This window comes from Heterodontus francisci, chromosome 6 (genome assembly GCF_036365525.1).
Source record: "Heterodontus francisci isolate sHetFra1 chromosome 6, sHetFra1.hap1, whole genome shotgun sequence".
NCBI classification, from domain to species: Eukaryota; Metazoa; Chordata; class Chondrichthyes; order Heterodontiformes; family Heterodontidae; genus Heterodontus; species Heterodontus francisci.
This window is the reverse complement of record NC_090376.1, coordinates 1,416,157-1,438,797: the sequence shown is the minus strand read 5'-3', so window position 1 is coordinate 1,438,797 and position 22,641 is coordinate 1,416,157. Positions and strand designations below refer to the sequence as shown.

Sequence of the window (22,641 nt, the reverse complement as noted above, 5' to 3'; positions counted from 1 at the left end):
AGCAGACCAAAGAGGGTCTTTCACCGAATTGATGGTTGTCTAGCTTTGGATGATCACTCCAATGGCTCTTACCCTCAACATACACAAGGAGAGTCAGTCGCTAGATGAACCCTTTGTGTGAGCTCCTCTTACTCAGTCTGCCAGAGACTCTTTGGGAGACGGGATGATTGGGGATTAAAAGCAGAAAATGCCAGAAATACTCAGCAGGTCTGGCAGCATCAATGGGGATAGAAACAGAGTTAATGTTTCAGGTCTGTGATCCTTCATCAGAACTGGGAGGTTAGAAACATAATAGGTTCGGAACAAGTGAAAGGGGATGTATGAGGTAATGCATTTGGGGAGGGCAAACAAAGCGAGGGAATACACAATAAACGGGAGGATATTGAGAGGGGTAGAGGAAGTGAGAGACCTTGGAGTGTATGCCCACAGGTCTCTGAAGGTGGCAGGACAGGTAGATAGAGTGGTGAAGAAGGCATATGGAATGTTTTTCTTAATTGGCCGAGGTTTAGAATACAAAAGCAGTTTCCTCCCACAGCCCAAAGACTTGCAGGTTGATAGGTAAATTGGCCATTATAAATTGCCCCTAGTATAGGTAGGTGGTAGGGGAATATAGGGACAGGTGGGGATGTGGTAGGAATATGGGATTAGTGTAGGATTAGTATAAATGGGTGGTTAATGGTCGGCACAGACTCGGTGGGCCAAAGGGCCTGTTTCAGTGCTGTATCTCTAAATCTAAATCAAAAAAGCAGGGATGTAATGCTGGAACTGTATAAAATGCTGGTTAGGCCACAGTTGGAGTATTGTGTACAGTTCTGGTCACCACATTATAGGAAGGACATAATTGCTCAGGAGAGAGTACAGAGGAGATTTACAAGAATGTTGCCAGGGCTCAAAAGTTGCAGCTATGAGGAAAGATTGGATAGGCTCGGGTTGTTTTCCTTAGAACAGAGGAGGCTGAGGGGTGACTTAATACGGGTGTACAAAATTATAAGCGCCTAGATAGAGTAGACAGGAAGGACCTGTTTCCCCTAGCGGAGAGGTCAATTACAAGGGGGCACAGATTTAAGGTGATTGGTAGAAGGATTAGAGGGGACATGAGGAAAAACTTTTTCACTCAGAAGGTCTGGAATTCACTGCCCGGATCAGTGGTGGAGGCAGAAATCCTCAACTCATTTAAAAGGTACCTGGACATGCACCTGACGTGCTGTCACATGCAAGGCTACGGACCAGGTGCTGGAAGGTGGGATTAGATAGTGGCTAGTTTTTTCAGCCATCCAGACACGATGGGTTGAATGGCCTCCTTCTGTGCCATAACGTCTATGGTTCTATAGAGGGGAGGGGATAGAAGAACAAAAGAGAAGACCTGAGACAGGGTGGAGGGCAGGAGAGATTAAATGACGAAAGCTTTCATGGGACAAGTAAAGAAACAAAAGATGTGTCTGGATGAGGTGTGAATGATTTAGCAGCCAATCAAACACACAGTAAAGGGATTAAAACAAACAAGAGAAAAAAACTCAACAAAATGGGGGCAGAGGTTATGATGTAAAATTGTTGAATTCATTGTAAAGTGAGATGCTGTTCCTCAAACTTGCACTGATCTTCATGAAACAATCTTTGCTGCCCTGTGAACTGATTTCTTCCTGTCTCGAGTCTGTTTTTACTCCCCTGTCTAGTCTCTTCCCTCCGCCATCCATGTCTCTTGTGATGCCCTTTAATGGTTTCCTGGCCCTCACCATCTCCTTTTCACCATGGACATCCAATTCATCTACATCTCCATTCCCCACCGGGATGGTTTGAGAGCTCTCCACTTCTTCTTTGAATGGAGCCCAATCAGTTTCCATCCACCACCACCCTCCTCTGCCTGGCTGAACTATCCCTGTAGCCCTGAAAGTTTATTTCCATCCAGTTTTCTTTTGAAATCATTCATTGTCTCTGCCTCCACCAGCCTCGTAGGCAGAGTTTTAGGTCATTACCACTCGCTGTGTAAAAAGGATTCTTACTCACATTGCCCCTGTATCTCTTGCCCAAAATCTTCAATCTGTGTCCCCTAGTCCTTGTACCATCAGCTAATGAGAACAACATTTCTTTGTGTCCCTTATCTAAAACTGTCGTTTGAAGGCAAATGGAATGTTGTTATTTATTGCAAGGGGAATGGAATATAAAAGTAGGATTGTTTTGCAACAGTTGTATAGGGTATTGGTGAGACCACATCTGGAGTATTGTGTACAGTTTTGGTCTCCTTATATAAGAAAGGATATAAATACATTAGAAGCAGTTCAGAGAAGGTTCACTCAACTGATACCTAGGATGGGGAGTTATCTTATGAGGAAAAGTTGGACAGGTTGAGCCTGTATCCACTGGATTTTAGAAGAATGAGATGTGATCTAATTAAAACATATAAGATCCAAAGGGGACTTGATAGAGTTACGACTGAGATGGGAGGAGTGCACTGTTTGTTCTAGTTCCACTTCTCCACAGGTCACAACATATATTTAAATATTTACCCAGTTACCAATACGGTCAATCAGAGACTCTACTTTTTATCTCAATAAAATACACCAACCAGGTTTCTTTAATAAACAACAAAATTATCAGTTTATTATAAAACAAGACATACCAGTAATGAAGCAAAGCATTGACACACAGAGTAAAATATGAAAGTTCCCTTTTTATCTTAGCTCCTCACAGACACACACACAAAATAGTCAACTGGAAAAAATAGACATTTCCTTTTAGAGCTCTGTTACAAAAAAAGACAAAAAAAGAATACTTTGGCCAAATACTTGCTAATTCTTGAAGAAAAAAAAGACCAGCTATAGAAAGATGTCAGTTGTCCTTTTTTGGTTTGACATCCCAAATACGCGTAGACAGCTATCAGTGGGGATCTTTCTCTGGAGCAATTTGTTCAGGCAGTGTCGAGGATTTATCTAGCAGGTTTTTCCAGCATCTCAGGAGAAATGCAGCAACAGGGGTTTCAAACAGGTCTTTCAGGATGAATGTAGCATCAATTTCTCTATTTCTTACACTTGCTTCTAAGAACTTCTCAAAGAGATGGAAAAGCTGGAAGTCTTTTCAAAGAAATGGAACAGGCTGAGCTGGGTTTTGTCCTTCAGGTTGATTTTTAAACTCCTTTTCAAAACACCATCCACACCCCAACTGACTGTCCAAAGGAAAATCAAAAGCAATATCTCCAGAGTCAAGCCTCCTTACCCCTATAAATCTTGACCAGTCACTTCTGTGTAAACATCTCCCCCAAGGGGGCATAGATTTAAAGTGATTGGTGGAAAAATTAGAGGGGAGATGAGGAAAACCTTTTCACCCAGAGGGTGGTGGGTGTCTGGAACTCACTGCTTGAAAGGGTAGTAGAGGCAGAAATCCTCAACTCATTCAAAAGGAGTCTGCATATGTACCTCAAGTGCCGTAATCTGCAGGGCTATGGATCAAATGCTGGAAGGTGGAATTAAAATAGGTGGATCGTTTTTCAGCCGGCGCAGACACAATGGGCCAAGTGGCCTTTATCTGTGCTTTAAACTTTCTATTATTCTAAGGCAAAAAGCCCCTGCTGAATACTATCTGAAGACAGGTGACTACCAGTACATGTTAGAACATAGAACATAGAAAACATAGAAAAATACAGCACAGAACAGGCCCTTCGGCCCACGATGTTGTGCCGATCCTTTGTCCTCTGTCAAGGACAATTTAATCTATACCCCATCATTCTCCTTTATCCATATACCTATCCAAAAGCCTTTTGAAAGTCCCTAAAGTTTCTGACTCAACAACTTCCCCGGGCAAGGCATTCCATGCCTCGACCACTCTCTGGGTAAAGAACCTTCCCCTGACATCCCCCTTATATCTCCCACCCTTCACCTTAAATTTATGACCCCTTGTAACGCTTTGCTCCACCCGGGGAAAAAGTTTCTGACTGTCTACCCTATCTATTCCCCTGATCATCTTATAAACCTCTATCATGTCACCCCTCATCCTTCTCCTTTCTAATGAGAAGAGGCCTAGAATGTTCAGCCTTTCCTCGTAAGACTTATTCTCCATTCCAGGCAACATCCTGGTAAATCTCCTCTGCACCCTCTCCAAGGCTTCCACATCCTTCCTAAAATGAGGCGACCAGAACTGCACACAGTACTCCAAATGAGGCCTTACCAAGGTCCTGTACAGCTGCATCATCACCTCACGGCTCTTAAATTCAATCCCTCTGCTAATGAACGCTAACACCCCATATGCCTTCTTCACAGCCCTATCCACTTGAGTTGCAACTTTCAATGATCTATGCACATAGACCCCAAGGTCTCTCTGCTCCTCCACATGCCCAAGAACCCTACCGTTAACCCAGTATTTTGCATTCATGTTTGTCCTTCCAAAATGGACGACCTCACACTTTTCAGGGTTAAACTCCATCTGCCACTTTTCAGCCCAGCACTGCAACCTATCCAAGTCCCTTTGCAGACGACAATAGCCCTCCTCGGTATCCACAACTCCACCAACCTTTGTATCATCTGCAAATTTACTGACCCACCCTTCGACTTCCTCATCCAAGTCGTTAATAAAAATCACAAACAGGAGAGGACCCAGAACTGATCCCTGCGGCACGCCACTGGTAACTGGGCTCCAGGCTGAGTATTTACCATCTAAGACCACTCTCTGCCTTCTATCAGTTAGCCAATTCTTAATCCAATTGGCCACATTCCCCACTATCCCATGCCTCCTGACTTTCTCCATAAGTCTACCATGGGGGACCTTGTTTGCAAACAAGACCTCTTAGTCCTTTCAATTACCCCAGTCAAAAGAACATCCATGGAATCCTTTCCAGTTTTCCCAAATAAAATACAAGTCCTCAAAATTTAACAAAAAATTGAAGTACTTTCATAACATCAGGATGAATACTGAAAGGATGTTTCTCCTTCTGGGAGAGACTACATCTAGGGGACACAGTTTAAAAATAAGGGTCACCCATTTAAGATTGAGATGAGGAGAAATTTTTTCTCTTAGAGGGTTGTGAGTCTTTGGAACTCTCTTCCCCAGAAGCGGTGGGGGTAGGGTCATGAAATATTTTTCAGGCAGAGTTAGATAAATTCTTGACTGACAAGGGAGACTTGTCTGCCTTCAATCCCAATAGTTTGCTCAGTACTTTTTCCCTGGTGATGATGATTGTTCGAAGTTCCTCCCTTTCTATAACATCTGCATTACCTGATACTATTGGGATGGTACTAGTGTCCTCTACCGTGAAATCTGAGGCAAAATACTGATTTAGTGTCTCTGCCATTTCTGTGTTCCCTTCTATAAACTCCCCAGTCTCATCTTCCAACGGACCAACATTCACTTTAGCTACTCTCTTCCCTTTTATATACTTATAGAAGCTTTTGCTATCCGTTTTTAAATTTTGCGTTAGTTTTCTTTCATAATTTACCTTTGCTCTTTTTATTACTTTTAGTAACCCTTTGTTGATCTTTAAAAAGTTTCCCAATCTTCCAGCCTGCTACTGGCCTTTGCAATATGGTATGCCTTAGTTTTTGTCCTTCTGTTATCCTTAACTTCCTTGCTTAGCCATGGATGTTTTTCTCCCCCTCTTGGAATCTTTCTTCCTCTCTGGAATATATTTAGTTGGGTGGAATTGAATATCTCCTTAAACAGCTGCCACTGCTCATCAACTGTCCTACCTTTTAGTCTTCCTGCCAAGTCCACTAGGGCCAAATCTGTCCTCATGCCTATGTAATTACCTTTGTTTAACTCCAGACCGCTCATGTGGGACTCCAGTTTCTCGCCCTCAAGCTGAATTTGAAATTCTAGCATGCTATGATCACTCTTCCCTAGAGGATCCTTAACTATGAAATCATTAATTAATCCCACCTCGTTACATAATACCAAATCTAGAATAGCCTGCTCCCTGGTTGGTTCCACAACACAGGGGAGGCGGTGGTGTAGTGGTATTGCCACTGGGCTAGTAACCCAGAGACCCAGGGTATTGCTTTGGGGACATGGGTTCAAATCCCACCACAGCAGAAGGTGGAAATTGAATTCAAATATTAAAATCTGGAATTAAAAAAGCTAGTCTAATGATGGCCATGAAACCATTGTCGATTGTTGTAAAAACCCATCTAGTTCACTAATGTCCTTTAGGGAAGGAAATCTGCTGCCCTTACCTGGTCTGGCCTACATGTGACTCCAGATCCACATCTAGCAGGCCACTCAGTTGTATCTAACCGCTACGAAGTCAATAAAAAAAACCCAGCACTGTGGGTGTACCTACCCCACATGGATTGCAGCGGTTTAAGAAGGCAGCTCACCACCACCTTCTCAAGGGCAATTAGGGATGGGCAATAAATGCTGGCCTGGCCAGCGATGCCCACATCCCATGAATGAATAAAAAAAAAATATTGCTCTCAAAAACAATCTCTAATGCCTTCAATGAACTCTCTCTCGAGGCTACCCTTGACAATTTGATATATTTGCTATACTCCTTGCATTTAAATCAATGCCTTTTAACACTGCCCAATTCCTGTGCTGCACACTTTTTTAACCTTTGCTTCTTCTGTCTTTCAGTCATTCACTGATTTTCTGCCTCCCGTTCCCTGCCCTGAAATTGTCCTTTCTGAAACTGCCTTCAGGTTCCCATCCCCCAGCCAATCTAGTTTAAACCATCCCCAACAGCACTAGCAAACCTTCCTGCATGGATATTCGTCCCAGACCTGGACGATGTGAAGGCGTTAGGGAGAGTGCAGAAAAGATGCACGAGAATGGTTCCAGGGATGAGGAATTTCAGTTACGAAGACAGATTGGAGAAGTTAGGACTGTTTTCCTTGGAGAAGAGAAGGCTGAGAGGTGATTTGATAGAGGTATTCAAAATCATGAGGGGTCTGGACAGAGTAGGTAGAGAGAAACTGTTCCCACTCGTGAAAGGATTGAGAACGAGGGCACAGATTTAAAGTAATTGGTGAAAGAAGCATGAGGAAAAACATTTTCACACAGCGAGTGGTTGAGGTCTGGAATGTGCTGCCCGAGAGTGTGGTGGAGGCAGGCTCAATTGAAGCATTCAAAAGGGAATTAGACTGTAATATGAAAAGGAAGAATGTGCAGGGTTACCGGGAGAAGGCTGGGAGTGCCACTAAGTGAATTGCTCATTTGGAGAGCTGTTGCAGACACGATGGGCTGAATGGCCTCCTTTTGTGCTGTAACAATCCTGTGATTCTGTCACCGAGGGGCTGGGAGAGGGTACGGAGGAGATTTACTGAAATGGTTCTCAGTTATGTGGAGAGACCGGAGAAGTTGGGATTGTTCTCCAGAGAGCAGGGAAGGTTAAGTGAGATTTAACAGAAGTGTTCAAAATCATGTCAGTGATAGTAGCGATAATGGAATCTTTACTCAAAGATGTAATAGAAAAACATCTCGACACTGGTTGGCAAATTGTCTCTAGTGGTGTGCCACAGGGAGCAGTGCTGGGGCCTCAACTATTTACGATCTATATTAATGACTTGGATGAAGGGACCGAGTGTGTGGTAGCCAGATTTGCTGACAATACAAAGATGGGGCACAAAGAGTCTGCAAATGGATATAGATTGGCTGTGTGAGTGGGCAAAAAATTGGCAGATGGAGCATAATAGTAGGAAGAATAGAAAATCAGAATACTATTTGCATGGAGAGAGACTGCAGAATGCTGTGATACAGAGGGACCAGGGTGTCATTGTATATAAAAGAACAAAGAACAGTACAGCACAGGAACAGGCTATTCGGCCCTCCAAGCCTGCGCCGATCTTGATGCCTGCCTAAACTAAAACCTTCTGCACTTCCGGGGACCGTATCCATCTATTCCCATCCTATTCATGTATTTGTCAAGATGCCATATGAAACACAAAAAGTTAACATGTAGGTACAGCAAGTAATTAGCAGGGCAAATGGAATGTTGGCCATTATTGCAAGGGGGATGGAGTATAAAAATAGGGAAATCTTTCTACAACTGTACAAGCCGTTGGTGAGACTGCACCTAGAGTACTGCGTACAGTTTTGGTCTCCTTATTTAAGGAGGAGTATACTTGCATTTGAGGCAGTTCAGAGAAGCTTCACTAGGCTGATTCCTGGAACAAAGGGTTTGGCTTATGAAGAAAGGTTAAGCAGGTTGGATCTATACCCATTGGAGTTTTGAAGAATGGGAGGTCACTGTGGAACATCAGGGAGGATGAGAGTTTCCTGGATCATACTTTCCAGAGGCTGGTCACCCCACAGGCAGTGAGAGTTCAGGAGACTAGGTGGGTGGCCATCCGTAAGAGTAGGAAGAGGCAGGAAGTGCAGGAGTCTTCAGGGTGTTTGCCACTCTCAAACCAGTACTCAGCATTGCAGACTGCTGGGAGTGACGACACCTTGAGACAGTGCAGTCCAGACCATGGCACCAATGGGTAAGGGACTGTACAGGAGGGAGCAGCAAAGAGTAGAAATGCAGTCATTATAGGACATTCATAGTTAGGGGGAACGGACAGGCATTTCTGTAACCGTCATAGTGAGTCCCGCATATTATGTTGCCTTCCTGGTGCCAGGGTAAAGGACATCATGGAGAGGGTGCAGGATATTCTGCAGGAAGGAGAGAGTGAACCAGAAGTTGTGGTTGACATAGCAAGGGCAGGTACTGAGGTCCTCTGGTCAGATTTTCAGGAGCTAGGGAGGAAGTTAAAAGTAAGACCTTGACTGGTGTAATCTCTGGATTACTCCCAGTGCCACACACTAGTGAGAGTAGAAAGAGGACAAAGTGACACGTTACACCTCAACAGGATTGGGACCAATGTTGTCACAGGGAGGTACAGAGTGTGGTTGGGATGGGTTTAAACTAAATTGGCTGGGGGATGGGCACCAGCATACAGAAGTAGAAAAGAGGAATAAGATGCATAAAGTGAGAGTATTGGATAGTAATAGAGAATGAATTAGTATCAGATTAGATAGGAGCAGACTAAGAAGGACTATCAGGAATGCAAAGGCAGGTTTACAATGCATGTGTGTAACTGCACAAAGTGTGGTGAATAAGGTTGGTGAGCTACAGTACAAATAGCCATAGTGGTAACAACAGAAACATGATTTAAAATGTTGAAGACTGGGCATTTAATATTCAAAGATACAAAGTATTTAGAAAAGATAGGGAAGGAAGAAAAGGGAGGTGGGGTGGCAGTACTGATCAGTGAAGACATTGTAGTGTTGGAAAGGGAGGATGTCATTGAGTGATCAAGGACAGAGTCCATTTGGTTAGAGTTGATTTGCAAGAAAGGTATGATCACATTACTGGGGGTATTCAATAGGCCTCCAAATAGCGAGAGAGAGAGAAGCAAATCTGTAGCAAAATCACTGAGATGTGCAAGAACTATGGAATGGTGATATTGGGACTTTAATTAGCCAAATATCAATTTTAGAGTAAAGGGTAAGGAGGGGGAGGAATTTCTGAAATGTGTTCAGGAGAGCTTCCTTGATCAGTATGTTCTCAGCCCAACTAGAAAGGAGACATTGCTGGATCTGGTGCTGGGGAACAAGGTGGGCCAAGTGGAGCAAGTGTCTGTGGGGGAGCACTGGGGTGAGAGTGATCATCGTATCATAAGGTAGATTGGGAACAGTCTAAATTGGAGGAAGGCTAACTTCAATAGGATGAGAGGGGATCTAGCCAGGGTAAAATGGAACCAAAGATTGACAGGAAAACTGTAACAGAACAATGGATGATCTTTAAGGAGGAGATGTTTCAGGTACAGGTTAGGTACATTCCAACAAGGGCGGCAGGTAGGGGAACCAAAGCCAGGACTCCTTGGATGATGAGGGAGATAGAGATGATGATGAAACACAAAAGAGGGGGACAGGCTCTGACCTCACTATCATCAATGGGTTAGGGTCACAAAGGATAACTGGGTGTTAAGCGTAAGGAAGAAGGGAGAGGAACAGAGTGCTAAGTGGATGGGAGACTATTGATAGATTTGTGGAGGAGCGTCGTATTAGGAGGGGAGATTGGAGAATTTCTCTGTGCTTGAGTGCATGTGTGTGGATTTGTTGGAGAGACAACAAGTGTGGGGAAGAGAGAGCAAATCAGATTGCTGCTTCATGTATGTTTTTAAAAAAAATGAATATGTAGCATGTTTGCGTCACTGGCCAGGCCAGCGTTTATTGCCCATCCCTAATTGTCCTTGAGAAGGTGGTGGTCAGCTGCCTTGAACTGCTGCAGTCCATGTGAAGTAGGTACCCCCACAGTGCTGTTAGGAAGGGAGTTCCAGGATTTTGATCCGGTGACAGTGAAGGACTTTGATCATAACCCACGATGACCCCACTCCTGCTTTTCTATTACTACAGGTGGGATCAATCGTGTCATTGGCTGTTGTAGATTCTGTGAGCTGGGAGAAAGCGACAAGTCTTGGGAAACAGTCTAATATTCTGATTTTTGTTCCTAGGTTTCTATTCTGGATGCCAAGAGGAGCATGAACCTCAGTATATTCCTCAAACAGTTCAAAAGGTAACTACTGTCACTCAGTGTGTGTTAGTCTAATTTATTTATTGATACAGCACTGAAACAGACCCTTCAGCCCACCGAGTCTGTGCTGACCAACAACCACCCATTTATACTAATCCTACATTAACCCCATACTCCTACCACATCCCCACAATTCTCCTACCACCTACCTATACTACGGGCAATTTACATTGGCCAATTTACCTATCAACCTGCAAGTCTTTGACTGTGGGAGGAAACCGGAACACCTGGCGAAAACCCACGTGGTCACAGGGAGAACTTGCAAACTCCACACAGGTAGTACCCAGAATTGAACCTGGGTCGCTGGAGCTGTGAGGCTGCGGTGCTAACCATTGTGCCGCCATGGCTGATGTTTGAACTCAATGCCATTTTCCTTCACTATCCCCATATCCCTTGAGGTCTTGCAGTCAAAGTTTTAAGGAGCTAGTGAGGAAATTAAAAAGAGGACCTCAAAGCTAGTGAATCTGGACTAGTGAGAGTGGAAATATGAGGCTAAGGCAGTTTAATGCGTAGCTAGAGACATGGTGGAGGTGGGAGGGCTTCAGATTTAAACATTGGGATCAGTTCTGGGACAGGAGGCAACTGTTCAAAATTGATGGGTGGCAGCTATACAGAGCTGGGTCCAATATCCTTGTGGACAGGCTAACTAGAGCTGTGGGAGAGGATTTAAACTAATACAGCAGGGGATTGGGCATCATGATGTAGTGTTATAAAGTAGAAACAAGGTGCCCGGAGGACAGGTGAGACAGAGTTAGAGATATACAGTATTAGGTGGGATCATAGAAAATACAAAGCAGTCTAAGTTAGGTTATGGTAGGATATATTGGCCTTGGAGGGAGTGCAATGTAGATTTACTAGAGTAATATCTGGATTCCAAGGGTTATGTTATGAGGATAGGTTACATAAACTTGGGTTGTATTCCATGGACTTTAAAAGGTTAAGAGGTGATTTGATCAAAGTTTTCAAGATATTAAGGGGCAGATAGGGTAGATAGACAGAAACTATTTCCACTGAGGTAAAAACAAAAAATGTTGGAAATACTCAGCAGGTCTGGCAGCATCTGTGGAGAGAGAAGCAGAGGTAATGTTTCAGGTGTGTGAGCCTTCAGAACTATTTCCACTGGTTGGGAAGTCTAGGACTGGGGGGCAAAGTCTAAAAATTAGAGCCAGACCTTTCAGGAGTGAAATTAGGAAACACTTCTACACACACAGGCTGGTAAACGTTTAGAACTCTCTTCCACAAAATGATCATTGGTGTTCAATCAATTGTTAATTTTAAATCTTGAGTTGATAGATTTCGTGAACCAAAGGTATTAAGGGATTTGGGACAAAAGGGGTATATGGAATTAGGTTGCAGATCAGCGATGCTCTCATTGAATGATGGAACAGACTCAAGGGGCTGAATGGCCTCCTGCTGTTCCTATGTTTGGAGTACATATATGTAAACTCACAAAGCATGGTAAATGTGATTGCTGAGCTGCAGGTGCAGATACATTGGAACATGATGTAGTGATGATAACTGAGAGCTGGCTCAAAGAAAGAGAGGGAATTGGGTGCTTAATATTCCTGGGTACAAGGTGTTCAGGAAAGATAGAGAGGAACAAAAGGAGGAGCGGTGGCAATATTGATTAAGGATTGTATTACAGTGCTGGAGAGAGGATGTTCTACCGGGGGTCAAGGACAGAGTCTATTTGAGAAACAATAGAGGAGATATTACACTACTGGGTGTATTCAATAGGTCACCAACGAATTAATTAATTAATTAATGGGCGGCACAGTGGCGCAGTGGTTCGCACCGCAGCCTCAGCTCCAGCGACCCGGGTTCAATTCTGGGTACTGCCTGTGCGGAGTTTGCATGTTCTCCCTGTGACTGCGTGGGTTTCCTCCGGGTGCTCCGGTTTCCTCCCACCTCCAAAGACTTGCAGGTTGGTAGGTAAATTGGCCATTGTAAATTGCCCCTAGTGTAGGTAGGTGGTAGGAGAATGGTGGGGATGTGGTAGAGAATATGGGGTTAATGTAGGATTAGTATAAATGGGTGGTTGTTGGTCGGCACAGACTCAGTGGGCCGAAGGGCCTGTTTCAGTGCTGTATCTCTAAATTAAAAATGAATGGGAAAGATGTAGAGGAGTAAATGTGCAAAGAAGTTGTTGAGAGCTGTATGAACTATAGAGTGATGAAATGAGAGGCTTTAATTACCCCAGAACTGAATGGGGCAGTGATTGTGCTAAGGACAGAGAAGGAGAGGAGTTTCTAAAGTGTGTTTAGGGGAATTTTCTCAATCAGTTTGTTACCAGCCTGATGAGGAAGGAGGCATCGCTGGATCTGATTCTGGGCAACGAGATGGTTCAAGAGAATGTCAGAGTCGGGGAACAGCTTGGGAATAATGATCATCGTATCGTAAGATTTAGATTAGTTGTGAAGACAGACAAGGAGCGTTCTAGAATAAAAATACTTAGCTGGAGGAGAGCTATGATCAGTGAATAGAGGAGGGATCTGGCCTGGGTAAATTAGAGTCAAAGACTGGCAGGCAGAAATGTACTGGAGGAATGGATGAACTTTAAAGGGGAGATAGTTTGGCTTCAGTCTGCCTCTTTCATGTTAATAATGATTGACAGGTGTTATCAACCAGAATGGTAACAAGTGACCCCTTTCTTAAAGGGGCACAGCCAATAAACTGTAACATAAAAAATTTAAATGGAACTTTCAAATTAAAATTAGTTTCTGGGTTCCGTGGAAGAGAGGTCATGCTGAACAATCCCCTTGACCGCCTGTTATCTGGACCTCTTGATGGTGACTTGGCCAGGCCCAGGAGCAGTCCCATGAGGAGATCCTCCAATCTGCCTGCTCTCCTCCACGCTGGGTGGTCAAAGACCAGAAGTGTGGGACTGAAGTGCAGCCAGAAATTGAGGAACAGCCCCCTCAGATAATGAAACCTCACACATTCTACATAGATGTGAAACATGGACTCTTCCAGGCTGCAGAGTTTGCAGGCTGCCTGGGATTCTGTGAATCTATTTCAATATTTATTGGTTGAGGTAGGGTTGAAGTACATTCCCACCAGGGGAAAAAGGAGCCAGAGCTCCCTGGATAACAAAGGAGATAGAGGGTAAGATGAAGAAGAAAAAGTGGGTGTATGACAGCTGTCAGGTTGATAGTACAAGTGAGAACCAGAAAGTTCAGAGGGAAAGTGAAAAGGGAAACAAGAGAATCAAAGAGACAACATGAGTTTTAATTTTCCAAAATCATGGATTCTGGATTCTGGAAAGGTCCCATCAGATTGGAAGATAGCAAATGTAACTCCGCTATTCAAGAAAGGAAGAAGACAGAAAGCTGGAAGTTACAGGCCAGTTAGCTTAATATCTGTCATAGGGAAAATTCTGGAATCTATTATGATGGAGGTTATAGCAGATCATTTAGAACATCTCAATGCAATCAGGCCTTAGGGAAGGAAATCTGCTGTCCTTACCTGGTCTGGCCTACATGTGACTCCAGACCCACAGCAATGTGCTTGACTCTTAACTGCCCTCTGAAATGGCCTAGCAAGCCACTCAGTTCAAGGGCAATTAGGGATGGGCAACAAATGCTGGCCTAGCCGATGATGCTCACATCCCACATACGAATAAAAAAAGGCAGAGTCAACATGGTTTTGTGAAAGGGAAATCATGTTTAACTAATTTATTCAAGTTCTTTGAAGAAGTAACAAGCAATGTGGATAAAGGGGAACCTGTGGATGTGGTGTACTTGGATTTCCAGAAGGCATTTGACAAGGTGCCACATCAAAGATTACTAAACAAAGTAAGAGCCCATGGTATAGGGGGTAACATATTAGCATGGATAGAGTACTGGTTAGCTAACAGGAAACAGAGTGTAGGCATAAATGGGTCATTTTCAGGTTGGCAAGATGTAACTAGTGGAGTGCCACAGGAATCAGTGCTGGAGCCTTAACTATTTACAATCTATATCAATGACTTAGATGAAGGGACAGAATGTATGGTTGCTAAATTTGCTGATGATACAAAGATAGGTAGGAGAGTAAGTTGTGAAGAGGACACAAGGAGTCTGCAAAGGGATATAGATGGTTAAGTGAGTGGGCAGAGATTTGGCAGATGGAGTATAATGTGGGAAAGTGGGAAATTGTCCACTTTGGCTGGAAAAATAGAAAGGCAACATATTATTTAAATGGTGAGAGATTGCAGAACTCTGAGATAAAGAGGGATCTGGGTGTGCTGGTACACGAAACACAAGAAGTTAGAATGCCAGTACAGCAAGTGATTAAGAAGATAAATACAATATTGCCATTTATTTCAAGGGGAATAGAATATAAAAGTAGAGATGTTTTGCCACAGTTGTACAGAGCATTGGTGAGTCCACATCTAGAGTATTGTGTATAGTTTTGGTCTCCTTACTTAAGAAAGGATATAATTGCATTGGACACAGTTCAGAGAAGGTTCACTCGGCTATTTCCTGGGATAAGAAGGTTATGAGGGAAGGTTGCACAGGTTGGGTTTGTATTCATTGAAGTTTAGAAGAATGAGAGGTGATTTTATTGAAACATACAAGATCCTGAGGGGACTTGACAGGGTGGATGTTGAGGGGATGTTTCCCTTTGTGGGAGAATCTAGAACTAGGGGGCATGGTTTAAAAATAAAGCAGAAAAGAGGAAAAAAATGTTCTCTCAGAGGACCAGGAGTCTGTGGAACTCTCTACCCCGGAGAGCATTGAAGGCAGGGTCACTGAATGTTTTTAAGGCAGAGGTAGACTGATTCTTGACAAACAAGGGAGTCAAAGGGTATCGGGGGTAGGTAGGGAAGTGGAGTCGTGTCCACAAACAGATCAGCCATGATCTTATTAAATGGCGGAGCAGGCTCAAGGGGCCGAATGGCCTATCCCTGCTCCTAGTTCGCTTGTTGAAGTTATTTGGCAGATAATTTAATAGTGAATCCAAAGGGCTTCTGCAGACATATTCACAGTTTCCAGAGGAGCAGTGGGGTTAATTAAGGAGCAAAATGAAGAGGGCATTGCTGAGGTACGAAATGAATACTTTTCATCGATGTTGACCAAGGAAGAAGACTTTGCTAAAGTTACAATAAATGAGGAAGTTGTCGGGATACTGGATGAGATAAACATAAAGAGGTAAAACTTTACTTAGCGTCATAGAATGGTTACAACACAGAAGGAGACCATTTGGCCCATCCTGTCTGTGCCAGCTCTGTGCAAGAGCAACCCAGCTAGTCTCACGCCCCGCTCTTTTCCCCGTAGTCCTGAAAAATTTTTCTCTTCAGATAATTACCAAATTCCCTTATGAAAGCCACAATTGAATACGCCTCCACCATACTCTCTGACAGTGCATTCCAGATTCTAAAGGGGATGGTGGCATAGTGGTAATGTTACTGGATTTATAATCTGACTATTGTTCTGGGGACATGAATTCAAATCCCACCAGGGTAACTGGTGGAATTTAAATTTAATTAATAAATCTGGAATTAAATAAAAAGTTGGTCTCAGTAATGGTGATGGTGAAACTATTGGATTGTCGTTAAAAACCCATGATTCCAGACCCACAGCAATGTGGTTGACTCTGAACTGCCCTCTAAAATGGCCCAGCAAGACAAACTGCTACAGAAACATGGAATAAGAAAAAAACTGGACGGACCACCCAGCATCGACCTAGACACTGGGAAGGACAACGGCAAACCCTGCCCTGAAGACCCTGCAAAGTCCTCCTGACTAACATCTGGGGGCTTGTGCCAAAAGTGGGAGACCTGTCCCACAGACAAGTCAATGTCGCAGACACCACCATTGCCATCCTGCTGGTGAGACAGGACAGACCTAGCAGAGGTGGGGGCACAGTGGTATACAGTCGGGAGGGAGTTGCCCTGGGCGTCTTCAACATCGATTCCAGACCCCATGAAGTCTCATGGCATCAGGTCAAACATGGGCAAGGAAACCTCCTGTTGATTACCACCTACCACCCTCCCTCAACTGATGAATCAGTATTTCTCCATGTTGAACACCACTTGGACGAAGCACTGAGGGTGGCAAGGGCACAGAATGTACTCTGGGTGGGGGACTTCCATGCCCATCACCAAGAGTGTCTCGGTAGCACCACTACTGACGAAGTTGGCCGAGTCCTAAAGGACGTAGCTGTCAGACTGGGCCTGCAGCAGGTGGTGAGGGAACCAAGAAGAGGAAAAAACTACTTGACCTCGTCCTCACCAATCTGCCTGTTGCAGATACATCTGTCCATGACAGTATTGGTAGGAGTGACCACTGCACAGTCCCTGTGGAGACAAAGTCCCGTCTTCACATTGAGGATACCCACCATCGTGTTGTGTGGCACTACCACCGTGCTAAGTGGGATATATTTCGAAAGGTTCGAGCAATGCAAAACTGGGCATCCATGAAGTGCTGTGGACCATCAGCAGCAGCAGAATTGTACTCGATCACAATCTGTAACCTCATGGCCCGGCATCTCCCCCACTCTACCATCCAGCCGGGGGACCAATCCTGGGTGGCGCAGTGGTTAGCACCACAGCGTCACAGCTCCAGCGACCCGGGTTCAGTTCTGGGTACTGCCTGTGTGGAGTTTGCAAGTTCTCCCTGTGTCTGTGTGGGTTTTCGCCGGGTGCTCTGGTTTCCTCCCACAGCCAAAGACTTGCAGGTTGACAGGTGAATTGGCCATTATAAATTACCCCTAGTGTAGGTAGGGAAGGTGGGGATGTGGTAGGAATATGGGATTAGTGTAGGATTAGTATAAATAGGTGGTTGATGGCCGGCACAGATTTGGTGGGCCGAAGGGCCTGTTTCAGTGCTGTATCTCAAAATAAAAAGTAAAAATAAAATAAAATAAAAATGAGTGTAGGAGAGCATGCCAGGAGCAATACCAGGCACACCTGCTATGTGTCTGCCCATTCCACCAGCCTGTCTATGCCCTCTTGAAGTTTATCACTATCCTCCTCATGGTTAACAATGCTTCCAAGTTTTATGTTATCTGCAAATTTTGAAATTGTGCCCTGTTCACCCAAGTCTAGGTCATTAATGTTAGATCAGGGAAAGCAGTGGTTCTAAGTTATTCTGAAGCTTTATAAAGCTCTGGTTAGCCCCGAATGAGATTATTGAGTCCAGTTCTGGTCATCACACTTTAGGAAGGATGTGAGGATCCTTGAGAGGGTGCAGAGGAGATTTACCAGAATGGTTCCAGGGATGGAGGATTTTAGCAACAAGGTTAGGTTGGAGAAGCTGAGGTTGTTCTCCTTGGGGCAAAGGAGTTTGGGGGGAGATTTGATAGAGGTGTACAAGATCATGACAGGTTTAGATAAGTTAGACATGCTGGTGTAGTGGTAATATCAATGGACTAGTAATTCAGAGGCCCAGGCTAATGCTCTGGGGACATGGGTTTGAATCCCACCACAGCAGATGGCGAAATTTGAATTCAATTAATAAATGTGGAATTAAAAGCTAGTCTAATGATGGCCATGAAACCATTGTTGATTGCTGTAAAAACCCATCTGGTTCACTAATGTCCTTTAGGGAAGGAAATCTGCCGTCCTTACCTGGTCTGGCCTACATGTGACTCCAGACCCACAGCAATGTGGTTGACTTTTAAATAGCCTAGCAAACCACTCAGTTGTATCAAACCCACTACAAAGTCTAAGAAACTCCCTTCCTAACAGCACTGTGGGTGTACCTACCCCACATGGACTGCAGCGGTTCAAGAACGCAGCTCACCACCACCTTCTCAAGGGCAATTAGGGATGGGCAATAAATGCTGGCCTGGCCAGCGACACCCACATCCCATGAATGAATAAATAAAAAGAAACTGTTCCCATTAACTGATGGTACAAGGACTAGGGGACGCAGATTGATGGTTTAGGACGAAAGATGCAGGGGGAATATGAGGAAGAATTTTTCTTTTTACACAGCGGGTGGAAATAACTTGGAACTTGCTGCCCACAAGGGTGGTGGAAGTGGAGATGATCAATGACTTCAAAAGGAAATTTGATGAGCACTTGAGAAAATTAGATTGCAGGCTATGGGGATCGAGCAGTGGAGTGGGACTGACTGCGCAGCTCTGCAGAGAGCCAGTATGGATTCGATAGGCTGAATGGCCTCCTGTGCCATAAATGACACTATGACTTTAATACTGACTCCGGGGAACCCCAGTATATATCTTCCTCCAGTCCAAAATATAACTTTTTCATCACCACTCTTTCCTGTCATTCAGCCAACTTTGCATTCATGCAGCCACTGTCTCTTTTATTCCATGGGCTTCAACTATGCTGACACGGCTGTTATGTGGCACTTTATCAAACACCTTTTGGAAGTCCATGTACACCACATCAACCACATTACCCTCATCAGCCCTCTCTGTTACCTCATCAAAAAACTCAATCAACTTAGTTAATCATGATTTGCCTTTAGGCAATCCATGCTGGCTTTCCTTAATTAATTCACACTTGTCAAAATTACTGCTAATTTTGTCCTGGATTATAGTTTCTAAAAGCTTTGCCACCATTGAGATTAAACAGATTGGCCTGTAGTTGCTGGGCTTTATGAATATCCTGTCCTGGTGACTTATCAACTTTGAGTATAGACAGCCTATCTAGTACCTCAACTTTATCAATTTTTAACCCATCTAATGTCTCAACTACATCCTGTTTCATGATGACTTTGGCAGCTTCTCCTTCCTTGGTGAAGATAGATGCAAAGTATTCATTTAGCACCTCAGCCATACCCTCTGCCTCCATGCGTTGGCCCCACTCTTCCTCTTACTACCTTTTTACTATTTATAAGCCCATAGAAGACGTAAAGTCACCAGAACTGGATGAGATGCATCTGAGGATACTGAGGAAGTAAGGGTGGAAATTGTGAAGGCACTGGCCATAATCTTCCAATCCTTCGTAGATACAGGGTGGTGCCAGAGGACTGGAGAATTGCAAATGTTACATGTTTGTTCAAAGAAATTAGCGTAAGGACAAGCCCAGCAACTTCAGGACAGTCAGTTTAACCTCGTTGAGGGAAAGCTTTTTTTTCATTAGATCCTGGGATGGGGGCTTTGCTGGCTAGGCCAGCATTTTTTTCCCGTCCCTAATTGCTCTTGAGAAGGTGGCGGTGAGCTGCCTTCTTGAATCACCACACTCCATGTGAGGTAGGTACACCCGCAGTGCTGTTAGGAAGGGAGTTCCAGGAATTTGACCCAGCGACAGTGAAGGAACGGCGATATAGTTCCAAGTCAGGATGGTGTGGGACTTGGAGGGGAACTTGCAGGTGGTGATGTTCCCATGCATTTGCTGCCCTTGTCCTTCTAGTTGGTAGAGGTCGCGGGTTTGGAAGGTGCTGTCTAAGGAGCCTTGGTGCATTGCTGCCGTGCATCTTGTAGATGGTACACACTGCTGCCACTGTGCGTCGGTGGTGGAGGGAGTGAATGTTTGTAGATGGGTGCCAATCAAGCAGGCTGCTTTGTCCTGGATGATGCTGGGCTTCTTGAGTGTTGTTGGAGCTGCGCCCCTCCAGGCAAGTGGAGAGTATTCCATCACACTCCTGACTTGTGCCTTGTAGATGGTGGACAGGCTTTGGGGAGTCAGGAGGTGAGTAACTTGCTGCAGGATTCCTAGCCTCTGACCTGCTCTTGTAGCCACGTTATTTATATGGCTACTCCAGTTCAGTTTCTGGTCAATGGTAACTCCCAGGATGTTGATAGTGGGGGATTCAGCGATTGTAATGCCAATTTATGTCAAGGGGAGATGGTTAGATTCTCTCTTGTTGGAGATGGTCATTGCCTGGCACTTGTGTGGCACGAATGTTACTTGCCACTTATCAGCTCAAGCCTGGATATTGTCCAGGTCTTGCTGCATTTCTACACGGACTGCTTCAGTATCTGAGGAGTCACGAATGGTGCTGAACATTGTGCAATCATCAGCGAACATTCCTACTTCTGACCTTATGATTGAAGGAAGGTCATTGATGAAGCAGCTGAAGATGGTTGGGCCGAGGACACTGCCCTGAGGAACTCCTGCAGTGATGTCCTGGAGCTGAAATGATTGACCTCCAACAACCACAACCATCTTCCTTTGCACTAGGCATGACTCCAATCAGTGGAGAGTTTCCCCCTGATTCCCATTGATGCCAGGTTTGCTAGTCTCCTTGATGCCATACTCTGGGACACAATTAAGTCACTTGGACTAATAAAGGAGAACCAGCATGGATTTGTTAAAGGCAAGTTCTGATGAAAGGTCATCAACCTGAAATGTTAACTCTGTTTCTCTCTCCACAGATGCTGCCAGACCTGCTGAGTATTTCCAGCGTTTTCTGTTTTTATTTGTTAAGAGCAAATCATGTTTGACGAATTAGATGCCACATAATGGCAATGATCTTTGTGTCCTCACTGTCCACTGGAGTAGTACCAGATGATTGGAGGGTGGCAAATGTTATTCCCTTGTTCAAGAAAGGGAATAGGGATAACCCTGGGAATTATAGACCAGTCAGTCTTACGTCGGTAGTGGGCAAATTATTGGAGAGGATTCTGAGAGACAGGATTTATGATTATTTGGAAAAGCATAGTTTGATTAGAGACAGTCAGCATGGCTTTGTGAGGGGCAGGTCATGCCTCACAAGCCTTATTGAATTCTTTGAAGATGTGACAAAACACGTTGATGAAGGAAGAGCAGTGGATGTGGTGTATATGGATTTTAGCAAGGCGTTTGATAAGGTTTCCCATGGTAGGCTCATTCAGAAAGTAAGGAGGCATGGGATACAGGGAAAGTTGGCTGTCTGGATACAGAATTGGCTGGCCCTTAGAAGACAGAGGGTGGTAGTAGATGGAAAGTATTCAGCCTGGAACTCGATGACCAGTGGTGTTCCGCAGGGATCTGTTCTGGGACCTCTGCTCTTTGTGATTTTTATAAATGACTTGGATGAGGAAGTGGAAGGCTGGGTTAGCAAGTTTGCCGATGACACGAAGGTTGCTGGAGTTGTGGATAGTGTGGAAGGCTGTTGGAGGTTGCAACGGGACATTGACAGGATGCAGAGCTGGGCTGAGAAGTGGCAGATGGAGTTCAACCTGGAAAAGTGTGAAGTGATTCATTTTGGAAGGTCGAATTTGAATGCAGAATACAGGCTTAAAGACAGGATTCTTGGTAGTGTGGAGGAACAGAGGGATCTTGGGGTCCATGTCCATAGATCACTCAAAGTTGCCACCCAAGTTGATCGGGTTGTTAAGAAAGCCTATGGTGTGTTGGCTTTCATTAACAGGGGGATTGAGTTTAAGAGCCGCGAGGTTATGCTGTAGCTCTATAAGGCCCTGGTTAGACCACATTTGGAATATTGTGTTCAGTTCTGGTCGCTCATTATAGGAAGGATGTGAAAGCTTTAGAGAGGGTGCAGAGGAGATTTACCAGGATGCTGCCTGGACTGGAGGGCATGGCTTACGAAGAAAGATTGAGGGAGCTAGGGCTTTTCTCTTTGGAGCGTAGAAGGATGAGAGGTGACTTGATAGAGGGGTACAAGATGATGAGAGACATAGATAGAGTGGATAGTCAGAGACTTTTTCCCAGGGCGGAAAGGGCTATCACCAGGGGGCATAATTTTAAGGTGATTGGAGGAAGGTTTCGGGGAGATGTCAGAGGTAGGTTCTTTACACAGAGAGTGGTGGGTGCGTGGAATGCACTGCCAGCGGTGGTAGTAGAAGCAGATACATTCGGGGCATTTAAGCGACTCGTGGATAGGTACATGGATGATAGTAGTATGAAGGGTAGGTAGGTAGTTTGATCCTAGAGTAGGTTAAAGGTTCGGCACAACATCGTGGGCCGAAGGGCCTGTACTGTGCTGTACTGTTCTATGTTCTATGTTCTGTAATAAACTTACAGGAAAATTAAAGCCCATGGTTTAAAAGAGGAAGCAGCTGCATGGATGCAGAATTGGCTAAGGAATAGAAAACAGAGTTGTGGTGAATGACTGTTACTCGGACTGGAGGGAGGTACACGGTGGAGTTCCCCAAGTATCAGCACTAGGACCACTGCTGTTTTTGACTGCTGTACATTAATGAACTTGGTCTTGGTAGAGAGCACAATTTCAAAATTTGCAGATGTGGCAAAATTTGGAAGAGTGGTAAACAGTGAGGAAGATAGTGACAGACGTCAAAAGGAC

The 22,641-nt window shown here is 44.5% G+C and overlaps 1 protein-coding gene across 1 annotated transcript in view; it reads left to right on the top strand.

Moving 5' to 3' along the window:
- LOC137371056 (FH2 domain-containing protein 1-like) overlaps window positions 1-22,641 on the top strand; it is a 104,767-nt gene that overhangs the window by 2,283 nt on the left and 79,843 nt on the right. Inside the window, exon 2 of the mRNA XM_068032955.1 lies at window positions 10,419-10,480. Within this exon, the coding sequence (XP_067889056.1) occupies window positions 10,419-10,480 (62 nt within the window). The remainder of the gene's footprint in view (window positions 1-10,418; window positions 10,481-22,641) is intronic.